The sequence below is a fragment of the Canis lupus genome, chromosome 9, assembly GCF_003254725.2.
Source record: "Canis lupus dingo isolate Sandy chromosome 9, ASM325472v2, whole genome shotgun sequence".
Classification (NCBI taxonomy): Eukaryota; Metazoa; Chordata; class Mammalia; order Carnivora; family Canidae; genus Canis; species Canis lupus.
The window spans coordinates 3378415-3398511 of record NC_064251.1 but is presented as its reverse complement, the minus strand read 5'-3'; the positions used below and the strand labels follow the sequence as shown (position 1 = coordinate 3398511).

Sequence of the window (20097 nt, the reverse complement as noted above, 5' to 3'; positions counted from 1 at the left end):
CACCCTGGGGTCAGGGCTGTATGGGCAGAGCTGGGCCAAGCGTCCATAGCTGCAAATAGCAGGTCTAGTGGGGATGAGTCCCTTTTGTGGGGGCAACTGACTTGGGGCAGGGAGGTGCGGGGAATGGGGGGCTCTGGCCCTCCTGCAACTGGGAGTCCTGCTGCAAGGATGCTAGTCATCTATAATTATAATTTTGCTTTTACTCAATTATCCAATAATTAGATTTTTTTAATCTTAAATTTTCATCAGAGTGATACACATATGGCAATGAAACCCATAGCAGGTTCTGGACAAAACGTGTTCCCCCTTGGCCCCAGCCCTCTCCATCCCCCTGCCCTGTTTCCCAGTGGGAACTTCAGCTCTACCCCCGATAGCTGTCCGCAGTGCCCTAGAAGGTTTGTGGGACTCTATGTTGGATTTAGCCACGTCCAGACCATCTTGAGCCTCTGGTGTGAACGACAGGGCTTAGCTCACCTGCCTCCCTCCTCTGCCCAGTATCTGATAACTATATATACCTTTTTTTTTTTTTTTAAATTACTTACTTCAGGTCTAAAGGACTGATTTGAATTGTCTTCTTTAAAAATTACTTGATTTTCTCACTCAGCTAAGGAGTCAGATGCTACCTATGGTCTTGTTTTGCTGTTGACTTTTGGATGGAGTAACCCATGGGAGGGCCTGTGCCTGGGAGGGCCAGGGTTCCTCCAGACTTCACCCCTGCAGCCGAAGGCTGAGTGAGCTGGCCCGCCATCCACCCCTCGCCTTTCGGCCCTGCAGCAGCTTCTGAAAGGAGGTAGGGAGGAGATGACGAGGGGCCAGGCCCGAGAGGCCGGCGTGATTACTCTCCCCGTACCTGGGATTAATGTGGGAGGTGGTCAGGGCCAGCCAGACAAGGGCACGAGGGTGAGGCCCCCACGATGGGATTAGTGTCCTTACAGGAAAAGGCAGAGACTAAACTCTGTCTCCACCACGAGAGGACACAGTGAGAAGGTGAGCATCTGCAAGCCAGGAAGCAGCCCTCGCCATGAGCCCGCCTCTGGAGCCGAGAGCCGTCTAAGCCTGCGGCGTCGGGTGGCAGCAGCCAGGCACACCAGGACAGCGAGCCCGGGCCCTGGCCTCCCCTCCTTCAGGGCGTCTTTGCTGCTCTGACGCAGAGGGCGAGCCACGTCAGCACGCATGGCTAGCCCCAGCGGCCTGAGCCGGTGGCAGCATCACTCCTCTCGTCCTCGTGGGCCCCGTGGTGAACGTGGAGACTGTGAGTTCCCGACGGGGATATGCGCGAGCGAGTGAACGAGTGCAGAAGGTGCCCACTCACGAACTGGGCAAATACGGCCCATTTCACACCTAACCAGGTCCAGGGGACAGTGACAGGAGGGGGCTCACATCTGGACACAGCGTGGTGGCGTTTCTGAGCCCTGAGGGCAATGAGGAACTTGACGCCGTGTCTCCAGAGAGAGCAGGGGCGCCCATGGGACAGCCACTCCGCCCCTTGCCTTGTCAACGTGAGGCTACGAGACGGGGACCATGATGGCTGATTGTGTCCCCCAGATTCCCAGGGGGAGGCCCTGACCAATACAATACAGGCACCAAGGCCTGTATTTGGAGATGGGTTTTTAAAGAGGTGATTGAATTAAAATGGGGTCACTAGGGCGGGCCCAAAGCCAATCTTGTGGGTGTCCTTTTAAGGAGAGGAGCTCAGGACACGGATGCGTACAGAGGATGTACGTCTGTCCACATGAGGACACGGGAGGAGACGGCCGTCTGCGAGCCCCGGAGAGAGGCGTCCGGAGAACCAGCCCGGAAGGCTCCCCCTATCTCGGAGGTCCAGCCTCCAGGACTGTGAGCAGATACACTTCTGTTGTTTTAGCGGCCGGGTTGGTGGGCTTCATCGGGGCAGCCCGAGCTCACTAGAGATGTTTCTAGACCATTGAAAGGAAAGGACCATATCCAGACATCCTTTGCCTGGGCGGGATGGCTGTCAGCGAGGTGAAGTCAAGAGACACAAGCAAGGACCCAGACAGTATGTCATCAATGCACACTTCCTGCCTGCAGACACATCCTGGGGAGATGTTCTACTCAAATGACAACTGAATCAGGAAAAATAAACAGTGAGGGGCAATGATCCTTGCCTACGGTTTACGGAATACACCTGAGTGGATGGCAGTGAGGTGAGCGTGAGCCACAATGCAGAAAAGGGGGCTCACACTGTGACAAGGCAGAGGAGGTTCGAACCCAATGACGGCCTGAGTCAGAAACATGAGAATCTCCCGGCTCAGAGGTTGGTGGGGCGGAGGGGGTGGTGGTGCAAGGCTGCGTGACCTGAGGTCCCACGGGGGTGCCGCGGTGGGCGTTGTCATTATACACCGTATATACCGTGATATCGTGATGGAGAAACACAGCCTACACGTGACTGTTTCGAACACAAAGTGGAGCCACATAGTAGACCTTGAAAACTAACGACCGGGGAGAGTTAAAACTTGCCCTGGGGCGTGTTCCATGGACGCCTCTGTGCATCAGGGCCTTGATGACAGACCGTGGGGAGGCTAGTGTAGGGTATCCCCCCCCACACACCCCGTTTCCTGGATTGGACTTGAGTGGAAGTCGCCTCGGTGCTTCACAGAGCGGGGCTGAGCCTCTGACACCGGCCCGCCCCTTGCTCCCGGTGCCCGCCTGGCACAGAGGGGACCCCGCAAGCTCTCTTGCTGAGCTCAACAGAATGGAACAGAACTGACCTCTGCGGGCCGGCCCGGGACTTCCCTGCCCTGGACCACCTCTACATGGCCGTGTGGTCCAGAGCCTCAGACAGCAAGTTCCCGCTGCCTTTGGCCCTTCTTAAGAGCTTCTCCGCGTGGTCCCTTTACCCAGGGACCCTCTCCTGGGCCTCGGATTAAGCCCCGCTCGGTGCCTTGCCGCTTACTCACCTTCATGGCCTGAGAAATCCCATCTATATTTTGCTTTGCTTTTTGTATCCTGTTCTGCAAGTTGTGGAGGATTTCTCGCATCTCTTGAATATATTCTAACACACCTAAAATGTAAACATAAAGGTGGTGGTGAGATGAGCGTGAGCCACAATGCAGAAACTGTGACAAACCAGAGGAGATCTGAACCCAGTGACGGCCTGAGTCAGAAACGGTAAGAATCTCCCGGCTCAGAGGTTGGCGGGGCGGAGACGGGGGTGGTGCAAGGCGGCGTGTCGTGAGGTCCCACGGGGGTGCCGCGGTGGGCAGTAACTGCTGGGGCGTTGTCATTACTTAAACCTTGATATATGGGTGGAGGAACGCAGCCTACAAAGGTCTTACAGAAGGAACCATTCAGTAAGAGGAACACTTCTCTTGCGCTGGCTGAGTGCTCATCGTTACACGAGAGCTCTGGGAAAACACGTCTCCCGCTCGAGAGCTCCATGGATGCCACGTTGAGGAGCAACACCCATGGTGTGTCTTTGGAAGCAGGACTGGCCTCTCCCCAAATAGGTGGGTCATTCGTTCCACCCGGGGACCCCGCACCCCATGCGCCCCTGCCCCTCCAACCACCAGCAGAGGCCCTGGTGGCACTTGAGCGTAGTGACTAGTCTGGGCTGAAGCGGCTGGAAAGAGGGGTGTCCTTGGGCAGCGGTGAGAAGTACAGGCTTCTCTGAGCACAAAGTCCAGGCCGACCCTGGCTTCAGGGAGCTGGACAGTCCACGTTCTCATGGAGACAGTAGAGGCAGGACATGGCTGCAGAGGGCCAAAAGGATGGCACAAGGCAGGCCTCAGGGGAGAGCCCTGGCGGTGGTGCCCACTGAGGTGGGTCCAGGGGTGAAGGAGGTTGGGGAGGGGTGTCTGCTGCCTCATGGGCACACGTCTTTTTTTTTTTTTTTAAGATTTATTTATTTATTTATGATAGAGAGAGAGAGAGAAAGAGAGGCAGAGACACAGGCAGAGGGAGAAGCAGGCTTCATGCCAAGAGCCCGACGCGGGACTCGATTCCGGGACTCCAGGATCGCGCCCTGGGCCAAAGGCAGGCGCTAAACCGCTGAGCCACCCGGGGATCCCCGGCACACGTCTTTCTGCTCCTCTGACGCCTACCCTGGGACCGCCCACCGTACCTGCGTGGGGAACCACCACGAAGCCCCAGGCCCCACAAGCTCCCCGTGGAGCCTTTGGGACCCTGAGAGATATCCAAGGGGTCTTTGCCGGATTACTTTCCTAAGTGACACAAATGGTCTCCTTGGGACAAGGGCAAGCAGGTGGAACTATCCTTTGGCCTTAAACATAACCCCGTTGCAGTCAAAGCGGCAGAAGCAGCCACTCGCGAGGGTCAGAGGATAGACGCTGGACGGATTGGACCCCCACCCGCCCTCCCCGCCCTCCCAAGTGGAGCCCACACGTGAGACGAATGTGGCTTTGGTACCTTCGCTGTTCCAGAAGAGCGTGGTTTCAGCACGTGATAATTTGACATCGGTTGCTTCCAGTTCTGACTTTATTAGTGGAAGCTCTACATCCGTCAACGTGGTCTTTATCTGAAACACAAAGGCCGGGTTTCAAGGCCTCTGTTCCAAATCCCACCAGATTTAAAATGGTCTCACGGTAAGGGTCTTATCACTTGGTGCCAACGAAACCAATTACAATTAGTGTCATTTAATGGGGAATTACGTAAAAATCGAATTCCAGGAGATTTCAACTTTTTTTTTTGTTTGTTTGTTTTTGAGATTTCAACTTGTAAGACTATTCTTGTCACCAAGGATTTATGCATACACTTAAGTCTTCGTTACCCACGGTACGGGGCAGAGACGGAAGGAAAGGTGATAACGGGACGACCAGGGAGTGCACGATCCCAAACTGTTTTTATTTGGCTTAGAATCCTATAAAGAAACAGACGCAGGTAAACTGGAGCAGGCCTGGGCTCAGAATCTCTCCTTGGTCACGAATCCAAAATGTGCATTTTGGTTACCTACAGGAGATCCGGGATCTGCAGGGAAGCCGTTCGAGTCGTGAGCAGGTCGGAGCGACAGGACAGGCTCTACAGTCTTGGTACGGTCCTCCCCTTCTCTAAGAAATTAGTTTAATTGCCTGAAGCAATGTCAGTTCACAAACCAGGGGGAGGGAGGAAAAGGAGAAGGAGGGTGTATCCAGGTTTTAGAAATTATTCCTTTAAATCACAAGCACCATTTAAGTTCTGGAATCTCCATCTGGAAAATTTTTAAAATTTTATTTATTTATTCATGAGAAGCAGAGAGCGAGGCAGAGACACAGGCAGAGGGAGAAGCAGGCTCCACGCAGGGAGCCCGATGCGGGACTCGATCCCGGGACCCCAGGATCACACCCTAGGCTGAAGGTAGATGCGCAACCTGCTGAGCCACCCGGGAGCCCCTCTATTTAGCAACATTTTAGTTTTGCATAACTTTTCGAGGACACTCCTACTCTCGAAAGTGAGGGATACGTGTAGAACTAGAGCTGTACACTAGATGCCCGCCACCTGGCATACCTTCCACACACCTGGTGCTTCCACGGGGAGCCCTGCGGACCTCTGCCCTCAAGTGTTTCCGGTGGTTTGCCCTCCAAGTGGGTGGTCCAGGGCAGAGAAATAAAGCTTAAGAGCTTGTCGCCAGGAGCAACTGGACAGAAATAAGAGAAGGCATCCACGGGGATCACGGAGCGAGTGAACGTGGAGTGTTGGGTCTTCTCATGGGAGCTTAGATACTAAACCGCGGTCTCTTCCCCGTCCTTGGTACCCTTGCCTGGAGACGGTGTGTCAAGCGAGACCGTTTCATGACGCGCCTCTTTGGTACGTTTAGGAACTAACTCCTGGGAATGGAGTCGCGGGGGGAGCCCTTTCGACAGAACCTAGGGAGCTGGGCGAGGGGGCTGAGCCCCTGGTGGCGGGCGGAGACGGCAGGTGCGTCGGGGCCAGCCCGGCGGGGAGCGCTCGCCCACGAACGACGCGGACGCTCGGGGACTCGGGGAGCCCACTCATTCATTGCCTATTCCCCCCCGCCCCGTGATGGCCCAGAGGAGTAGCTGAATGTCACTGTCGTGCTGTAATGGCCCGAGTAACCGAAGCTCGTGGTGAGGAGATTCATGCCGTAACCTGTGCGTCCTGTGTGCCTTGTCACAGCCGAGGTTGTAAACTCACATCTTCAGGGCACTGTCCCCGGGGAGCACACGCGGGTGCTCCCGCAGACCCCGCAGCGCATTCCTCCAGGCACCACGGCTCCCCCTCCGCTCCGACGCTGTGAGACGTGAGCGAGCCTGGTTGCACTACCTTCCCCTGGCTCGCCGCCGCCGGGAGCCTTCTGCTCTGGGAGGAGCCCGTGGACACTTGTCGCAGCGCCGCGGCTGGGAGGTGCTCTGGGGCGGGCGGACGCCAAACCCTCGGAGTCTGAAGACAGTTGCTCCCAGAGAAGCCAAGTCGAGGAAACGCGCTTACGGCAGACACCGGTGTTTTGTAGTTGGCCGCACAGACGACAGAGATTAAATTTTTATCTTGAAAAAAATGAAATTAATGAAAACGAGGTGACCGTAGTTTCTACTGAACACATTTTGGGGGCGTTACGACCATATCCTAATTGGTGGCACGGGGTAAGGAACAGATCCCGGCTCGATTCTTTGCCGGGTGTGGCGGAGCGGGAGCCGGGCGGCCGCGATGATCTCTGACAAACCTACGTGATGGCTCCTCGCCTTCGGCTTTTCCAGCATGTTCTTGAAGGAGGTCCCTTCTGCCAAGGGCAGGGATTTACTCGGGCTCCCCAGGGCCTCGCTCGCAATCCTTTGGTGATGTTCTCACTCTTCTGTTGGCAACACCAGATTCCTGGGCCCCATCAGACACACGGCGTTACTGGCCACCATCCCGTCCACGACGTGTTGGGTAAGCAAGGCCTGGGTCCCAGAAGCACCTTTGGATTCACACCTTCCTGCTGTTTCCTGCTGTCACAGGAGGGAGGTGCGTGGCCTGCTGTGCTCTAGTGACCGCCAGCTCAGAGGGCACCGAGTGGGGGGCGGGGGGCAGGGCGGCGGGTGGAGGAGCTCCCCTCCCAGGGCCCTCCTGCTGGGGCCCCTAGGAGACAGGCCAGGGGAGGCCACAAGAGGCCCGGCCCTGTGGCTCAAGGGAAGAGGCCCCCAGGTCAGGAACCCGGGAGCAGAAGCATCTCTGGGACAGATCTGAGACGCGGAGCAGAAAAACGAAACATTCCTGGTCCCGGACGGTTGTTTCGGGGGATCTGGGGAGCACCAGGCTGGGTGCAAGTGGGGGGCGCGTGCAGGCTGGCTGCAAGAACCATCGGCCTGCTGGAGCTGGTGCAGGTCTCCTGAGGGGGTGCAGAACCTCCACAAACAGGAAAGCCTGGGACATGCACGCATCTGGAGGACCCACAGGGACGGGACCAGCCACGTCCACGTCCAGGCTCCTCCTCTGTGGGGGGCCTCTCTGGCCGCCAGCTGCACTCCCCGCTCCCGCTCCCTTCCTGCTGCAGCCTGTGCCTCTCTCCTTCCCTGTTCCTCCGCCTCCTGTGGCTCCCACGTGAAGGAGGCTGGCACCCGATTCCAATTCCCAAGTGGAGGGACTCTTGCTGGCCCTTTCCCAGATGAGGTGGGCATGGTGGGCCCAAGGGCTCCCCGAAGACATCCGCACCCGAGCCCCTAGGATCTGCTGCCAGGCAAAAGAGAGTTTTCGGATGTGATTTGGCTGAAGACCTTGGCGCGGGGAGCTCATCCTGGATTATCGGAGGGGGGGGGGCAGTGCAATCACAAGGTCCTGAGAAGAGGGAGGCAGAGACTGGGGGTTGGGAGGGGCGGTCATCCCAAGGCGGAGCTGGGGGAGCAGTGACCTCGAGGAGGTGGGAAAAACAAAGAAGCAGAGTAGCCCAGTGGAGCGCCCGGGAGGAAGCAGCCCTGCTGACACGTCGGCGACTTTAGCAGAAGGAAACAGATCTTGGACTTCGACCTCTGGAACTGGCAGAGAGTAAAGCCGCGCTGTCCGCTGTCCGAAGCCACTCAGCCCGCGGCCGGTCGTGGCAGCGGCCCCAGGGAACTCGCGCGGAGCCCACGTCCACCCTAATCCGCCGTGCTTGGGCGGGAGTTAAGGTCCTGTGGCACCGATGGCACAAGAGGGAGCTGCGGGTGGGGTCTGCATGGAAGGGGGTGCCTGCGGCGGCCCGCGGTGGCCCCAGTCCACTCAGCTCCCAGGGGTTCTCGTGCCAGGAAGGGGGTGCTCCGGACAGACGGCCCCGGTGCCAGGAGCCTGTGTCCCCCAGTCAGTTGCTCTTACTCAGAACCAGCTTCTTCACAATCCCCTGGGCCAGGTCCCCAGATCTGATTGAAGAGGAATTCTTTTTTTTTTTTTTTAAAGCCTGTTCAAATGCCCAGCGTGGAGCCCGATGTGGGGCTTGAACTCACGACCCCGAGATCGAGACCCGAGCCGAGATCAAGAGTTGGATGCCCGACTGACTGAGCCACCAGGAGCCCCCGAATGGAACCTGGATCCTCAGAGCAGACGGGGACTTGGCCCCGCCCCAGCCTACCTCAATGGGCGGCTCTCTCACTGCACCCCCTCACCGCGTGCCGCCGGGACATTTGTAACCCCGGCCGGGTTCCAGGAGATGCCCACCCTGCTACACGTGAGTGGCGTAATAGAATGACCGATGTTACCCTGAGCAAAATACATTTAGGAGACGAAGGCCCCTCTAAGCAGTCATGGAGCCAGAACATGAGCCAAAGTCCACTGGAAGCTTCCAGCATCGGCTGTGCTGAGTTGTCACCAGCTTTGCTTCCACCGTGTGCAGCAGTAGTGGAGTGGCTCGCGCCACATCTCCGACGTGCAAGCGCGCTCCCTGTCCTGCCCTCAGAGGTCCTACGCTCTGAACAAAACACAAAACTTGGCAAAGGAGACAAAACTACATCAGCTCACCTCATTGTACCAGCCAACGATGAGTTCCAGGTTGCCCACAAACTTCCGGAAGGTTTCGTGCTGTGAGAACAGATTCTTGGCACTGGCTGGAATCTCTTTCTGCTGCTGGAAGCCCAGGTACTTGACTTCTCTCAGAACCGCCACCAGCTAAGGCCAATCAAGACGACAGAGGAGGTGAGGGCGTGCCCCCAGTGGCATGGCACTTAGCGACACAAGCCAAGGCCGTCACTCCCTGCTCACTCCCCGTCCTGGGCACACGCCCTCCTCTTGGCATCCAGGACACCAGGCCCTCCCAGGCGCCGCCATCAGGCTTGCTTGACCCTGTAGGGATGTGCATGCCCGAGAGTCGCAGGGTGTCATCCCTCTGGCTCTACTGTCGCCTCAGTGGCCTCACCCCCCCACCCCCGAGCATGGCTGTAAGAACCACTCACGCGTGGCAGACACCCAGACCCCAACCCAGACCTCCCTCCCGACCCGCAGACTCCCGAATCCGCCTGCCCGCTCAGTGTCTCCATTTGGATGTCCATGTGGCGTCTCGAGCCTGCCGTGGCCAGAGCAGAGCAGTGGGGCCCCGAGGCCGGCTCTGCAGGCCACCCCCGGCTGACGGCAGGTCCATCCTCCCAGTCGCGCAGCCCGGAAATGCTGGGGCTGGTCCCGTCTTCCTCGAAGACTCTATTTCCAACCCACCCAGAGTCTCGCGGGCTCTGTGATGGAAATCCAGGAGCCCTCACACCCCCGTCGCTGCCACGCTGGCCCCGGGCCACCACCTTCTTTCTCATGGCCTCTCCCCTGAACCACGGCAGAAGGCCCGATGGTCTTCCCACGCCACCCCCACCCCGCCCCGGCCGCCCGCCCCCAGCCTGTTCACACGCAGCACCTGGAGGGACCCCCTCTGCTCCCGAACCTGCCACGGCGGCCGTGTCACTAGCATAAACACCCATGGCCCTTCCGTGGCCCTGGACGCTCTCAGTGGGGCCGTCCTCCCCCCTCCATCCCCCTCCCCTCCCACCCCAGCGCTCTGCTCACCCTACTCCCACCCAGGCCCCTGCCCGTCCTACAGCCCGCCGCCCCCGCCGCCCTCAAAGGCCTTTCCCCCAGCGTGCTGGCCACCACCTCCCTGACCTCCGGGGAGTCTCGGCCAACACCTGAACCCGCGCCCCGTGCCCCGCTCTGTGGATGCTCCTCAAGCCTGCCCAGAGACTCACCATCGCCTCCCGCCTCCCGGAGTTAAGCACCTTCCCGCTGTTACACTCCTCTGTGCTCCCTCCCGCCCCCCTCCTCCCACCTGCTCCCCCCCTCCCCCCCTTCCTTTCCTTCTCCCTGGCCTCTTCCTCCTCCAGCAAGATGTAGGCTCCAGGACAGAGATCTTTGTCTGTCTGGTTCACTAATTTATTCCAAGCACATACACAAAGTAGGTGCTAAGTATTTATTGAATTTTTTCTTAAAAAAGAATAAATTATAGGGGAGGAGGAGGAGGTTTCAGAGGAAACCTGCAGTGTCACTGCGGGGGGGGGGGTTCAGAGCGGGGCAGACTCATCCTTGCAGGAACCCGGGCCACCCCACCTCTGTCCTGGGTGCTCTGGCTCAGCCCTGGGACACAGGACGCATGCCCCGCAGCCCGCTGGGAGTTCCGTCCACCGCCCTGACTTGACCAGAGGGCCCATCTGTTCAGATCCTGCAAAGACCTTTCTTTGCACGCTCCTGTCAATCCTCAAGTCGACGTTTCCTCTTGGGATCCGTGAAAGGCAGCCACGCTTTAAGGGAGCGTAGTCACCGGGGCTGCTTTCAGGGATGCTCCTGTCTCGTGTGTGAAATACCTCCTGGACGTGCTTCAGCCTTAAGGACCAAAGCTGCAGCTAAATACGTCACAGACACCAGCCCCCACAAGCCCGTGCTTTGGGGGAAGGGAACCAGCCTCAGTGGCAACGGCGGGCTCTAGGCTTCTCCCGCCCGCCGCCCGCCACCTGCCGTGGGGCCCTGGTCCCCCCGAGGCCCTTGACACGGACGCCTCCCGGGCCCAGTGGCGGGACGGCACCCACCGCTTTGTTGAAGTTGACTTGGATGAGGTTGGTGGCGGGGTCCCGCTGTATCAGGGGCTGCCCCAGGTTGAAGTGGCAATCCTGGTCCACGCCTGCCACCCACTGCTGGTAGGTCTTCTCCCGGTAGCGCCTCAGCAGCTCTATCATCTCATCGTACTTCTGGTAGATCAGCTTGGCCTCTGAGCTGGACATGACCCTGGAATTGGATGGGGTGCTGAGGGGCACGCCTCCGTCGGGGCCTCTTCAAGCGCCCTACATGTGCCCAGGCAGCCAGCGTTGTTTCCTCGGGGCTGGGAGGACCATGGCCCTCGACCTGCAGCAGCTGGGCCAGGAAGCCAAGCCATCACCTCTGTAGCCACAGGTCCCAAGTGGCCAGAACTCGGTTGATGACTGCCAGCTTCCCTCCCAGCTTAGGAGCAGCCGGAGAGAGCCAAGTAGGTGCCCAGCCCAACCACACAGGCTCCCCCCCTTCCAGCCCCCAGGCCAGCAGCGTCCAGTCAGGGCGCGCCCCCCCTCTGCCTGCCTTCCAGTCTCTGCCAGACACAGTGACAGTGACAGTGGCCGCGCCCCTCACCCGCCATGGCGAGCCCTGATGAAATAGCCAGGGTCTGCCCTAATTCGGGGGGTCTTTGTTACTATCCAGCAGGCTGACCGGCTAGGGCAGGGCGAGCAGCTCCTTACTGGCCGCGCTCACTGAGAAGGCACCCAGAGGACGAGGGACACCGGACGGGGTCTCTTTGGGGATCGTGCTTTGGGAAGGACAGGCTTGGCCGACGTCAAGTGTGGGACTGGCCCTCCCGCCCTCGGGGAGTCAGGAGAGACCCTGCTGGGCTCCCACAGCCTCAGGGGCACGCTGCCCACGGGTGGCCCCGGGTGGCACCGCGACTCACGGGTGTTCTATGTACTTCAGGTCCCTCCTGGGCGCCTCCAGCCTCTCCTGCAGCTCCAGGCTCCACTTGAGCTGCCCGGCCACTGGCGGCATGTTTTTGTGGATCGGGGGGACGTTGCCGTCCACAGAGGCCGCAAGCTGTGCGTCATACAAGGTCTTGGCATTGTCCAGCTCGGCGTCAAACAGCTCCAGCATGACTGAGTACCTGGGCACCACCTCCGCAAGGATCAGGGGCCGCTCCAGGAGGCCCCCGCACATATGCAGGAGCTGGGGAGAAACGAGGGATGCGACTTCGCCGAGGTCCCACCTCCTGCCCCATCCCCAGGGTCACTCCAACTTCGTGGTTGCGGGCATGCACGCAGCCAAACTTGAGGAGCGGGAACATCTGCCCCGTCAGGACAAAAAACCTCTAGGCCGCTGTGATTCTCATGTTGACATGTGCCGAGTCCCCAGATGCCTGGCTGCACCCCAGCACCACAAGCTATGTCCGAGGTCTGGAAACATTCTAGGTCCAGGAGAGGGGTCAGGCTGAGCAAGGTGCAGGGGAGGCGGGGACAGGGGCCCAGGTGACATGTGCCGACATAACGCCATCCCCGAGGACCAGAGGAAATCACAGAGGGAGCTGGGGAAGGTGTATAGGGCACGACCCTGGGGGCTTGAGCCCAGGTTACCTGGGTCCCCGGGGAGTAGGGACAGCCTGCGTCCCCTGTCATGCATCCTTTCCGGGATTGGAAAGGCTGGGCCTGCAGACCTGCTGGCTGGATGCCACTGCCCTGAATTAATCCCGGAGGTGCCACAGCACATTTCTGAAAGCAGTGACCGTGCCCCCGGTACCTCTGCAGGGAGCTGGCTCATCACCCCCGCAATCTACGTACGGTAAACAGTGGGAATCGTTTAAAAAATAAAAAAACTTAGTAGAAGAGAGAAAGACACTTTGGGTGTTTCGGTTAGGCTCCTGGCTGGAATCAGAGGGAGAGTTTCCTAGGAGGTCACCGCTCCAGGTCGGGGCGCAGGGAAGCCTAGGAGCAGTGTAGGCCTGAGGCTGGGCCTGACGGGGTGAGAACCTGCAGAGAGAGTTCTGGAAGCTCCACAGCGGCCTGAGGTCATCCAAGACCCAGGCCAATGACAGCCGCCCTCCAGGCGAACGGGGATCAATAATGCTCAGGCCACACCTGTCACAGCCCTGGTGCCTGGGGGCCCTGGACCTGGGTCTCAGATTTGCCCCAGTTTTTGGTCTGAGGGATACAACGTCCCCAAAATGGCCTTTTGGGGTAAGATTGGGACACAGCTGCAGGAAAAAAAGACATCTGCAGGTCCCCGAAAGCCAGACGGGGCAGCTGGCCCGCTGGGGGAACCTGAACCGGGCGCTCCGAGCTCAGCTCCACAGGGCATGCGGGTGGCAGGTGCCGCTTGGGAGAAAAAGGTGCGTCTTGTTGGTCCCTGAGCCTCCCTATTTGTCTTCCTGTTCCCCTCCCGCCTCCTCTCCTTTTCTCATTTACATAGTTTTTGGCTCCTGGGAAGGAAGCTAATTTTATTTTCCGCCAGGAGATCATGCGGAAAATTGCTCTAGAACATTCCTGGCTGCGTGTGAATCCCTGACAGTGAGAAACGGGGGCCTCATCATCGGGGCAGCTCGGGAACTTGCAGGGAATCCAGGGGGGCTGGGAGCCCCAGGGCCCGTCCTCATTAGGGCGAGCAGTCGCCAAGTGGGAGAGAAACGACAAAGCCGCGCATTTGGAGGGGACACGGTTGACAGGCACGGTATTCTCCCTCAGTTTCCTTTCTGTTTTGTTTTGTTTCTCTTTTCAATCTAGCAAAAGCACAAAGTTAAAATTTAGGGAAGAACTTTTCCCTTTTGCGTGCAAAAGCCGGACTGAGGCCGTAACAGGAGAGGGGATGAGCTCAAGAGAAGGGAGAGGACGGAACCAGCACCTCTGCCCCCCCCCCGCCCCCTCCCGAAGCTCCTGGTGGGTGGGCTCCAGGCTCAGCCCTGCAGGTACCTGGGTGGGGGGGCCTTCCCCTCGGCATGATGACGCACCCCCACTCTTCCTCACGAAGGGGACGGGACAGCCCAGCTCCCCTCTCCTGGAGCGACCGCAACACAAAGTCACAGTCCACGGGGGTGGGGGGGGAGGCGTGGAGGCGCCCCCCTGATAGGGGTTGAGACACACTATCCTAACCACACTATCCTAACCGCCCGGCTCGCCCGATCAGCACTGTCTTCCGGTTTGGGAGACCCCATCACCGGGGAGGCCTGGCTGGAAACCTGTGTTCAGGGACCCTTCGGCCCTCGGGTCGCCCTTGGAGATCAGTGACCTCAGTCCAAGTCCGCTCCTCTCGTCTGGAGCCAGTTCCCTCCACGGGGAAAGCTCCAAAGCACCTAGTGCCGGCTCGGCTCGGAGTGCCCCTGGGTCAAGGGCCTGTCCTCGGGGCGCTCACGCTCCAGCTGGGAAGGCAAGGAGCGCGCAGAGATCAACACACACGGACAAGCGGGGGGGGGGGGGGGGGGGGGGGGGGGGGGGGCCGGGCAGGGAGGCGCGGATGGGAGGCCTCGCCCGCAGAGGCGGCCTGAGGCAGCTACCTAGGGGGAAGGGCGTTCCGGAGACGGGAACGGCGTTGGGGTGCTCTGTTGATTCGCATCCACTGATGCTCCGCTTGGAGCGCCAACTCAATCCAAGACTTAATCGCTCTTCACATGGCGGAGTTTCAAATTCCGTCGCATTTGCATTTTTTAAAAGCCAACGTCTAAAATTTGGCAAAGGAACATCCTGGCACCTGCGTCGGGGATCCAGAAGGCCCACCAGCTCCCTGAGCTGCCTGGGGCCATCCCGACTGCCTTCCCGCCTGGCCACCCTCGGGGGTGGTTTGGGGTCCCGGCTCCTCTGCTCACTAGCTAACCGTGTGACCCCGGGCAGGTTTCTTGATTTGTTGGGGCTGGTGAAAACGGGACGGGTAACGCGGGTACCGAGTTTAGCAAAGTGCGTGGGACCCAAGATCCTGTAATAATTATCGGGTGTCTCCTGTGGGCACGGAGCTGCCTGCAGCAACCCAGACACTTGCCAAGCGAAGGGAGGAGGCAGGGTGTCCTAGTCGACAAACACGCATAACGTTAGGCAGAAATAGAACAGCTACCCGTGTATTCACCCATTTACGTGCCCAGTCCCAGTTCTCCAGGTGAGCTTAGATCAATCTGCAGAGACTCCCCGCTCCGTCATTTGTGGGGGCAGGCAGGCCACGTGGATGCAGGAAGAAGGGGGCAGGGACACCATGGAGCGGTGGGGACGGGGCACACGGGGCCACTCACATTCTGTTCACAGGGGCTAATGGTTCTTCCCCTTCAGCTGCTTGTTACTACAAGGGACTGTGTGTCCAGTGGGGTCGGATCTATTTTTCCAAGAGAAGGTGAAAAATCTGTACTTTTATGTGAACTTTCTCAATTTTTACATGTTGGTGGCTTCATTTTTCAAAAAATTAGGGACGCCTGCATGGCTCAGTCGGTGAAGCATCTGCCTTCGGCTCAGGTCATGATCCCGGGGTCCTGGGATGGAGCCCAGATCACATCAGGCTCCCTGCTCAGCGGGGAGCCTGCTTCTCCATCTCCCTCTGCTGCTCCCCCTGCTTATGCTCTCTCTCTCTCTCAAAATATAGATAAGATCTTTAAAAAAATTTTAAAAGTGCCATGTGAGAGTAGGCAAGTCTATAGAGATGAGAGTAGATTAATGGTTGCCTAAGATGGTGCTGGAAGGAAGTCCCGAGGGGTCTTTGCACAGCCCATGCCTCAGTCTATGACGCTGACAAATGGGCACAATTGCCCACGTGCTGAGCTGTCTGATGAGACTCAGATGTACACAAAACCCTGGAAGGTCCAGCAGCCATCAGGTCCAACTTCAGAGCGCTGCTATTTTGAGTAGGGGCAGGGTGCAAATTTACTATGCTCATCATGTTTTTTCCCGTTTATTATTTAAATTAGCTGGCTTCCCTTGCGGTCATTTGTCATGGCAGCAACAGGAAACCAGCCCAGAAGCGCACATGCAGTCAGCACCTCCGGTGGCGCCAACCAGCAGTGGGGGCGGGAGCGCCCAGCTCCTCACAATCCCAACGGGCTCGGTTGGTGGCAGTCACCACCTTGCTGTTTTACCAGGGACTTTTCTGGTTGGTCTCAAGGTCAGACTTAGTCGTACTCGTGTTTTGGCTGTTTGTGTTTCTCCCCTGAATTGATATCCTCTAGGGGTCTTTAACGCTTTCCAACTGCCTATTTTTTTAAATCCCTTTTTAATAGCCTCATCTCCTAAGTGTAAAAGTGCTGTACGCTTAACGCTCACAACTCGGATATGGTAGGAAAGTACACAGGAGGCAGACAAGTCCCAGCCAGCACCCCGCTCGCTGCCCAGCGGTTAATGCCGCCGCGCTGCTCATGGGGTCTCGCATGTTGAAGAGGGGGTGAATTCAGTGCAGTGGGTCAAAAAGTGTGTGTGCTTTATTTTTGCGGCAACTTTGTCTCTAACTTTGGGTCCTTTTAAGCAGTGGGAAAGCTGAATCGAGTAAGAATGGACACCTTCACTTAGTGAGAACCAGGAAAGTAACTCATCCTCATTGCCTTTTCTTATTTTACGACGACACGGCGGTGAAACCCAAGAGGAGCTGCCTGGGTGTTCCCCACGGCCAGCTCTGAGACTGAGAGAGGCTCCCGCGCCCCTTTGGGTCGGCTCCTTATCTGCAGAGGACGGCGCATCACTAGGTCAGCCCGAGGTGGGCTCTGCTGCAACAGATCGCAGCCCGCGGGCCCCTGCCCGCACCTACCTTTGCACAGGACTCAATAGAGCTACAGTCGTCAAACCCTTGGCAAAAGATGGTGGCCAGCCGCCTATCCAGGTCTTGAATTTTGGTCTCAAAATCAGCATAATCATCATCAAAACTCTGAAAGTGAATTAAAACGTCAAGCTGGTAGTCAGCATGCAAAGCAGGGGAAGTGCTCATTCTGACCCTGACCCTAACCCCAACCCTTGACCCCGCTGGCAGGTTTGGGGGCTCCCTCTGAGGATGGAGCTCATTGTCGTGGGGACACCTCTAGGTGAAATTTCGGTGACGTCTTTAGAACGTGACCAACACTCCCTCCATGTACCTCCCAACTCCTGGAGCATCCACCATGGGTCCAGATGAGGCCGCGCCCGACTTACCGAATCTCCTGGGTCTAAGGGGTCGTATTTGCACTCGGCAAAGACCTTCACCAGCTCAAAGACCTCGTCGTAAATCTGAGTGACCATGCTTCCGAGGATGTTCCCCCTCACGCCTCCAAGCTCAATCTTCTCCAACTTCAGAAACTCAATGGCTGTTTTATAAAGATCCTGGTGGAGGAAAAACACCCCAGTGATCTTCATCACTGAACAGCGGACCGGTCACTGATCTATCTCTGACCCCAGCACGGAGGAGCCAGGGAGCAAGAAGCCGTGGGGGCACATGGCAGTGGGGAGGGGGGACCCTCTGTTTATTTCTGTCCTCTGAAGTCCTTCCTGGAACTCAGAGGGGACAGAACGAAGTGCCCCGTGAGTCATCTCCAAGCTGTGAACGCGGAGCAGAAGGGAGAGATGAGGTCGGCTCCTGTCCGGAAGCAGTTGGAAAGGCCCGTGGAAGCTTCTGGTGCTCTGACTAAGCTTCAAATCCTCTGCTTCTCGGAAGACCATCCGCACGTGGAACCCGTCCCTACGGTGATCTGAACAGATGCCCTCACGCAGGGGATGCCCGACGGATGTGCACATGCAAATCCCACTTCCTTGGAGGAGGGGCTCTCGTCTCATCTCCTCCTGGAGGCTTTTCCAACTAATTTTGGCCCTTGGTGGTGCTCTCCTTTCTGGAACTCTCCTCTGCCCTTTGTCTTGGCATTTAGCCACACCCGGTTCCATCACGTTACTTCCCACATCTGTGAAAGGCGCGACTCCCAAAGGCCCCTTGAGGACCCCAGCTGGTCTCGGGATACCGGGCCCGGCCCCGTTAGATGCAAGATGCTCACGTGGTGCTCACGTCCCTCCCCTAAGCCCGGTGCTGGGGTTGGGGCCATCTTCCCCAAATGTCCTCTCCAAAGCAGACCCAACAAAAGGCAGCAGCATGGCAGTGCCCTGAGCTCGGGCTCTTGCCTGCCAGGAGGAGGGCTCCTGGCTACATCCCTGGCTCTGAAAAGCCCCCTTCCCAGGAAGCTCCTCCCCCTTCAGCACCTGTATTGTAGGAGCCTGGTCTGGGGCCGGGGGGCCTCTGGGCATGAAGAACACCCAGTGGTGTAAATCTGCAGTCCTCAGGGGGCCTTCCTCGCGGCCAGAGGCTGGGGAGCGGGGGGAGACCAGGCGGGACCGCCCACAGCCACTGCTAACGGGGGTGGCCGTCGGCAAAACCAACCCTCCGGGATTCTGGGTGATTTTTCCCTTTTGAATGGTGTGAATAGTATGTGCACAAATACAAACAACCACAGGGGCCGGACCATATGGAAGATTACAGACAAAAAGCCAAACTTTCTTGCCCTGCCCACGTCTTTACGCCTCAGCTCTTCTCCCCGGAGGCAGCCGTCTTGAACCAATTAAAACTGTTCCTGGGTTCTGTGTCTGCTCCATGTATCTGACGGTGCTTCTGCAGGGTCTGGCCCTGCCCGCACTTGTCCTGACGAGCCCGCTAACCCTCTCTCCCTTGGCCTCCCGGCTTCCCGACCTTGTCCATGCCCCCTGTCATCAGCCTGTGTGTAGACACAGGCATGGGATGGTGGGCAAGCAGCCAAAATGGGCCACTTCTGCTCTTGGCTAATGGCCGGCCCCTGACTTGGTTTCCCCACAGTGAGGGTGCTTGGGTGTGGCTTTCATGCTCCCCACAGGAGACTGTTTGTGGACATGGGATGAGCCGGGGAGACGCAGCTCTGCTGAGGTCAGGGCAGCTTCAACCACATTTCCCCTTTACCTCAATGGTCTGGATGCGATGAAAGAAGGAATTCATTCTGGAAAATGCCAGAGAAGAAGGGAATTCCCAGGGCACAGGCTCCTTGTCCTGTCCAGAGACAGAGAGGAGGCCGCGCTTGCCCCACACATTCCCTCGGAGGCCTGGGGAGCCCACGCCCTCTCGCCCTCGAACTTGCTCTAGAGTCAGGCTGGACCTTGAAGAAAAGCTTCATGTTGGCGCAGCAGAAATCGTAGGTGTGGTACAGCTCCTTCAGGATGCGCACGGACAGGGAGATGCCGCTCAGAACCTCCTCCGTCTCTCCCTGCAAGCCTTTCAGCACCTCGTCTGGGCTCAGGAAAGTGCGTGTCTGGGCAGAGGAGAGGACATTCCATAGTCCCCACGAGTCCTCCGGGTGACGTGCCACCCGCAGGCCCCGGCGGCTCACAGACAGCCCGCTGTGGGCCCGCGTCCCTCCAGTCCCCTGCTGCCGGCCCCTGGACCCCCAGCACGGTTGCAGCAGAAACAGATTTCGGTCCCGGATGACTGGGGGGTGACTAGGAGGTGACTGGGGGGCCTCCAGGGGCCAAGGCCTACGGTCCTGCCGCTCAGGGCCCTTCCACGCCTGCATGCAGGAGGCCCAGACGCCAGCACTGGAGGCCGGGGAGGGCGTGCTTGTGCAAGCAAGGAAGGGCGTCTGTGCTTGGGGGAGCCCCGAGGCGTGTCGGTGTAGGAACAGAGAAATCCCACCACCCTGGCCGAGTCCTGGGGTCCTGGGCCTCGGTGGGCAGCGCCTCCCCATCCTTTCCTCCTCCCTCCTGGCGGCGGCTGCTTGGGCTGACGCTGCCCAGGTCATGAGAGAGCCCTGGGTGGCCTCCAGGAGGGCCCAAGCCTAGCCCCGGCCTCTAAACCCCACTGCCAACATCTTTGCCTGTTTTTAAAGCACCCAGGAGGGGGCGCCTGGGTGACGTGGTTGGCGACGAGGCCGGCACTTGATGGCAGCTCAGGTCAGGATCTCAGGGTCCTGGGATCCCCCCCATGGGTCCCCTGCTCTGCGGGGTTTCTCTCCCTCCGCTTCTCCCCTGCTCGAGAGCACTCTCTCTCTCTCTCTCTCTCTCTCTCTCTCTCAAATCAATAAACCCAAACTGCCCAGGAAGCCAGTCGGGAGGAGCAGGCGGCGGCGGGGCTGGGGCAAGGCTACCATCTCGATGATCTGGTTGCAGAACTCCTGCAGGATGACGATGATCCTGGAGGGCGTGTTGTAGTGCTCCGAGGTGGCCCAGATGAAGCAGATGGTGTGCAGCACCTTCGCGATGAAGGTCGGGAGCTGCGGAGAGACGGGCCGGCCTGCGGCGTCTCTGCCGGCTGCACTGCACGGGC

General features: G+C 58.7%; 1 protein-coding gene across 2 annotated transcripts in view; it reads right to left on the bottom strand.

Annotated features, from left to right (window-relative positions):
• Positions 1-20097, bottom strand: part of DNAH17 (dynein axonemal heavy chain 17) — a 95838-nt gene that overhangs the window by 70785 nt on the left and 4956 nt on the right. For both annotated transcript variants that reach the window (XM_025468164.3, XM_025468165.3), the window contains exons 7-16: positions 19919-20044; positions 18935-19087; positions 18742-18828; positions 16983-17150; positions 16606-16722; positions 11807-12072; positions 10917-11112; positions 8878-9024; positions 4387-4495; positions 2919-3022 (exon numbers count right to left, since the gene is read on the bottom strand). In XM_025468164.3, the coding sequence (XP_025323949.3) occupies positions 2919-3022; positions 4387-4495; positions 8878-9024; positions 10917-11112; positions 11807-12072; positions 16606-16722; positions 16983-17150; positions 18742-18828; positions 18935-19087; positions 19919-20044 (1473 nt within the window). The remainder of the gene's footprint in view (positions 1-2918; positions 3023-4386; positions 4496-8877; positions 9025-10916; positions 11113-11806; positions 12073-16605; positions 16723-16982; positions 17151-18741; positions 18829-18934; positions 19088-19918; positions 20045-20097) is intronic.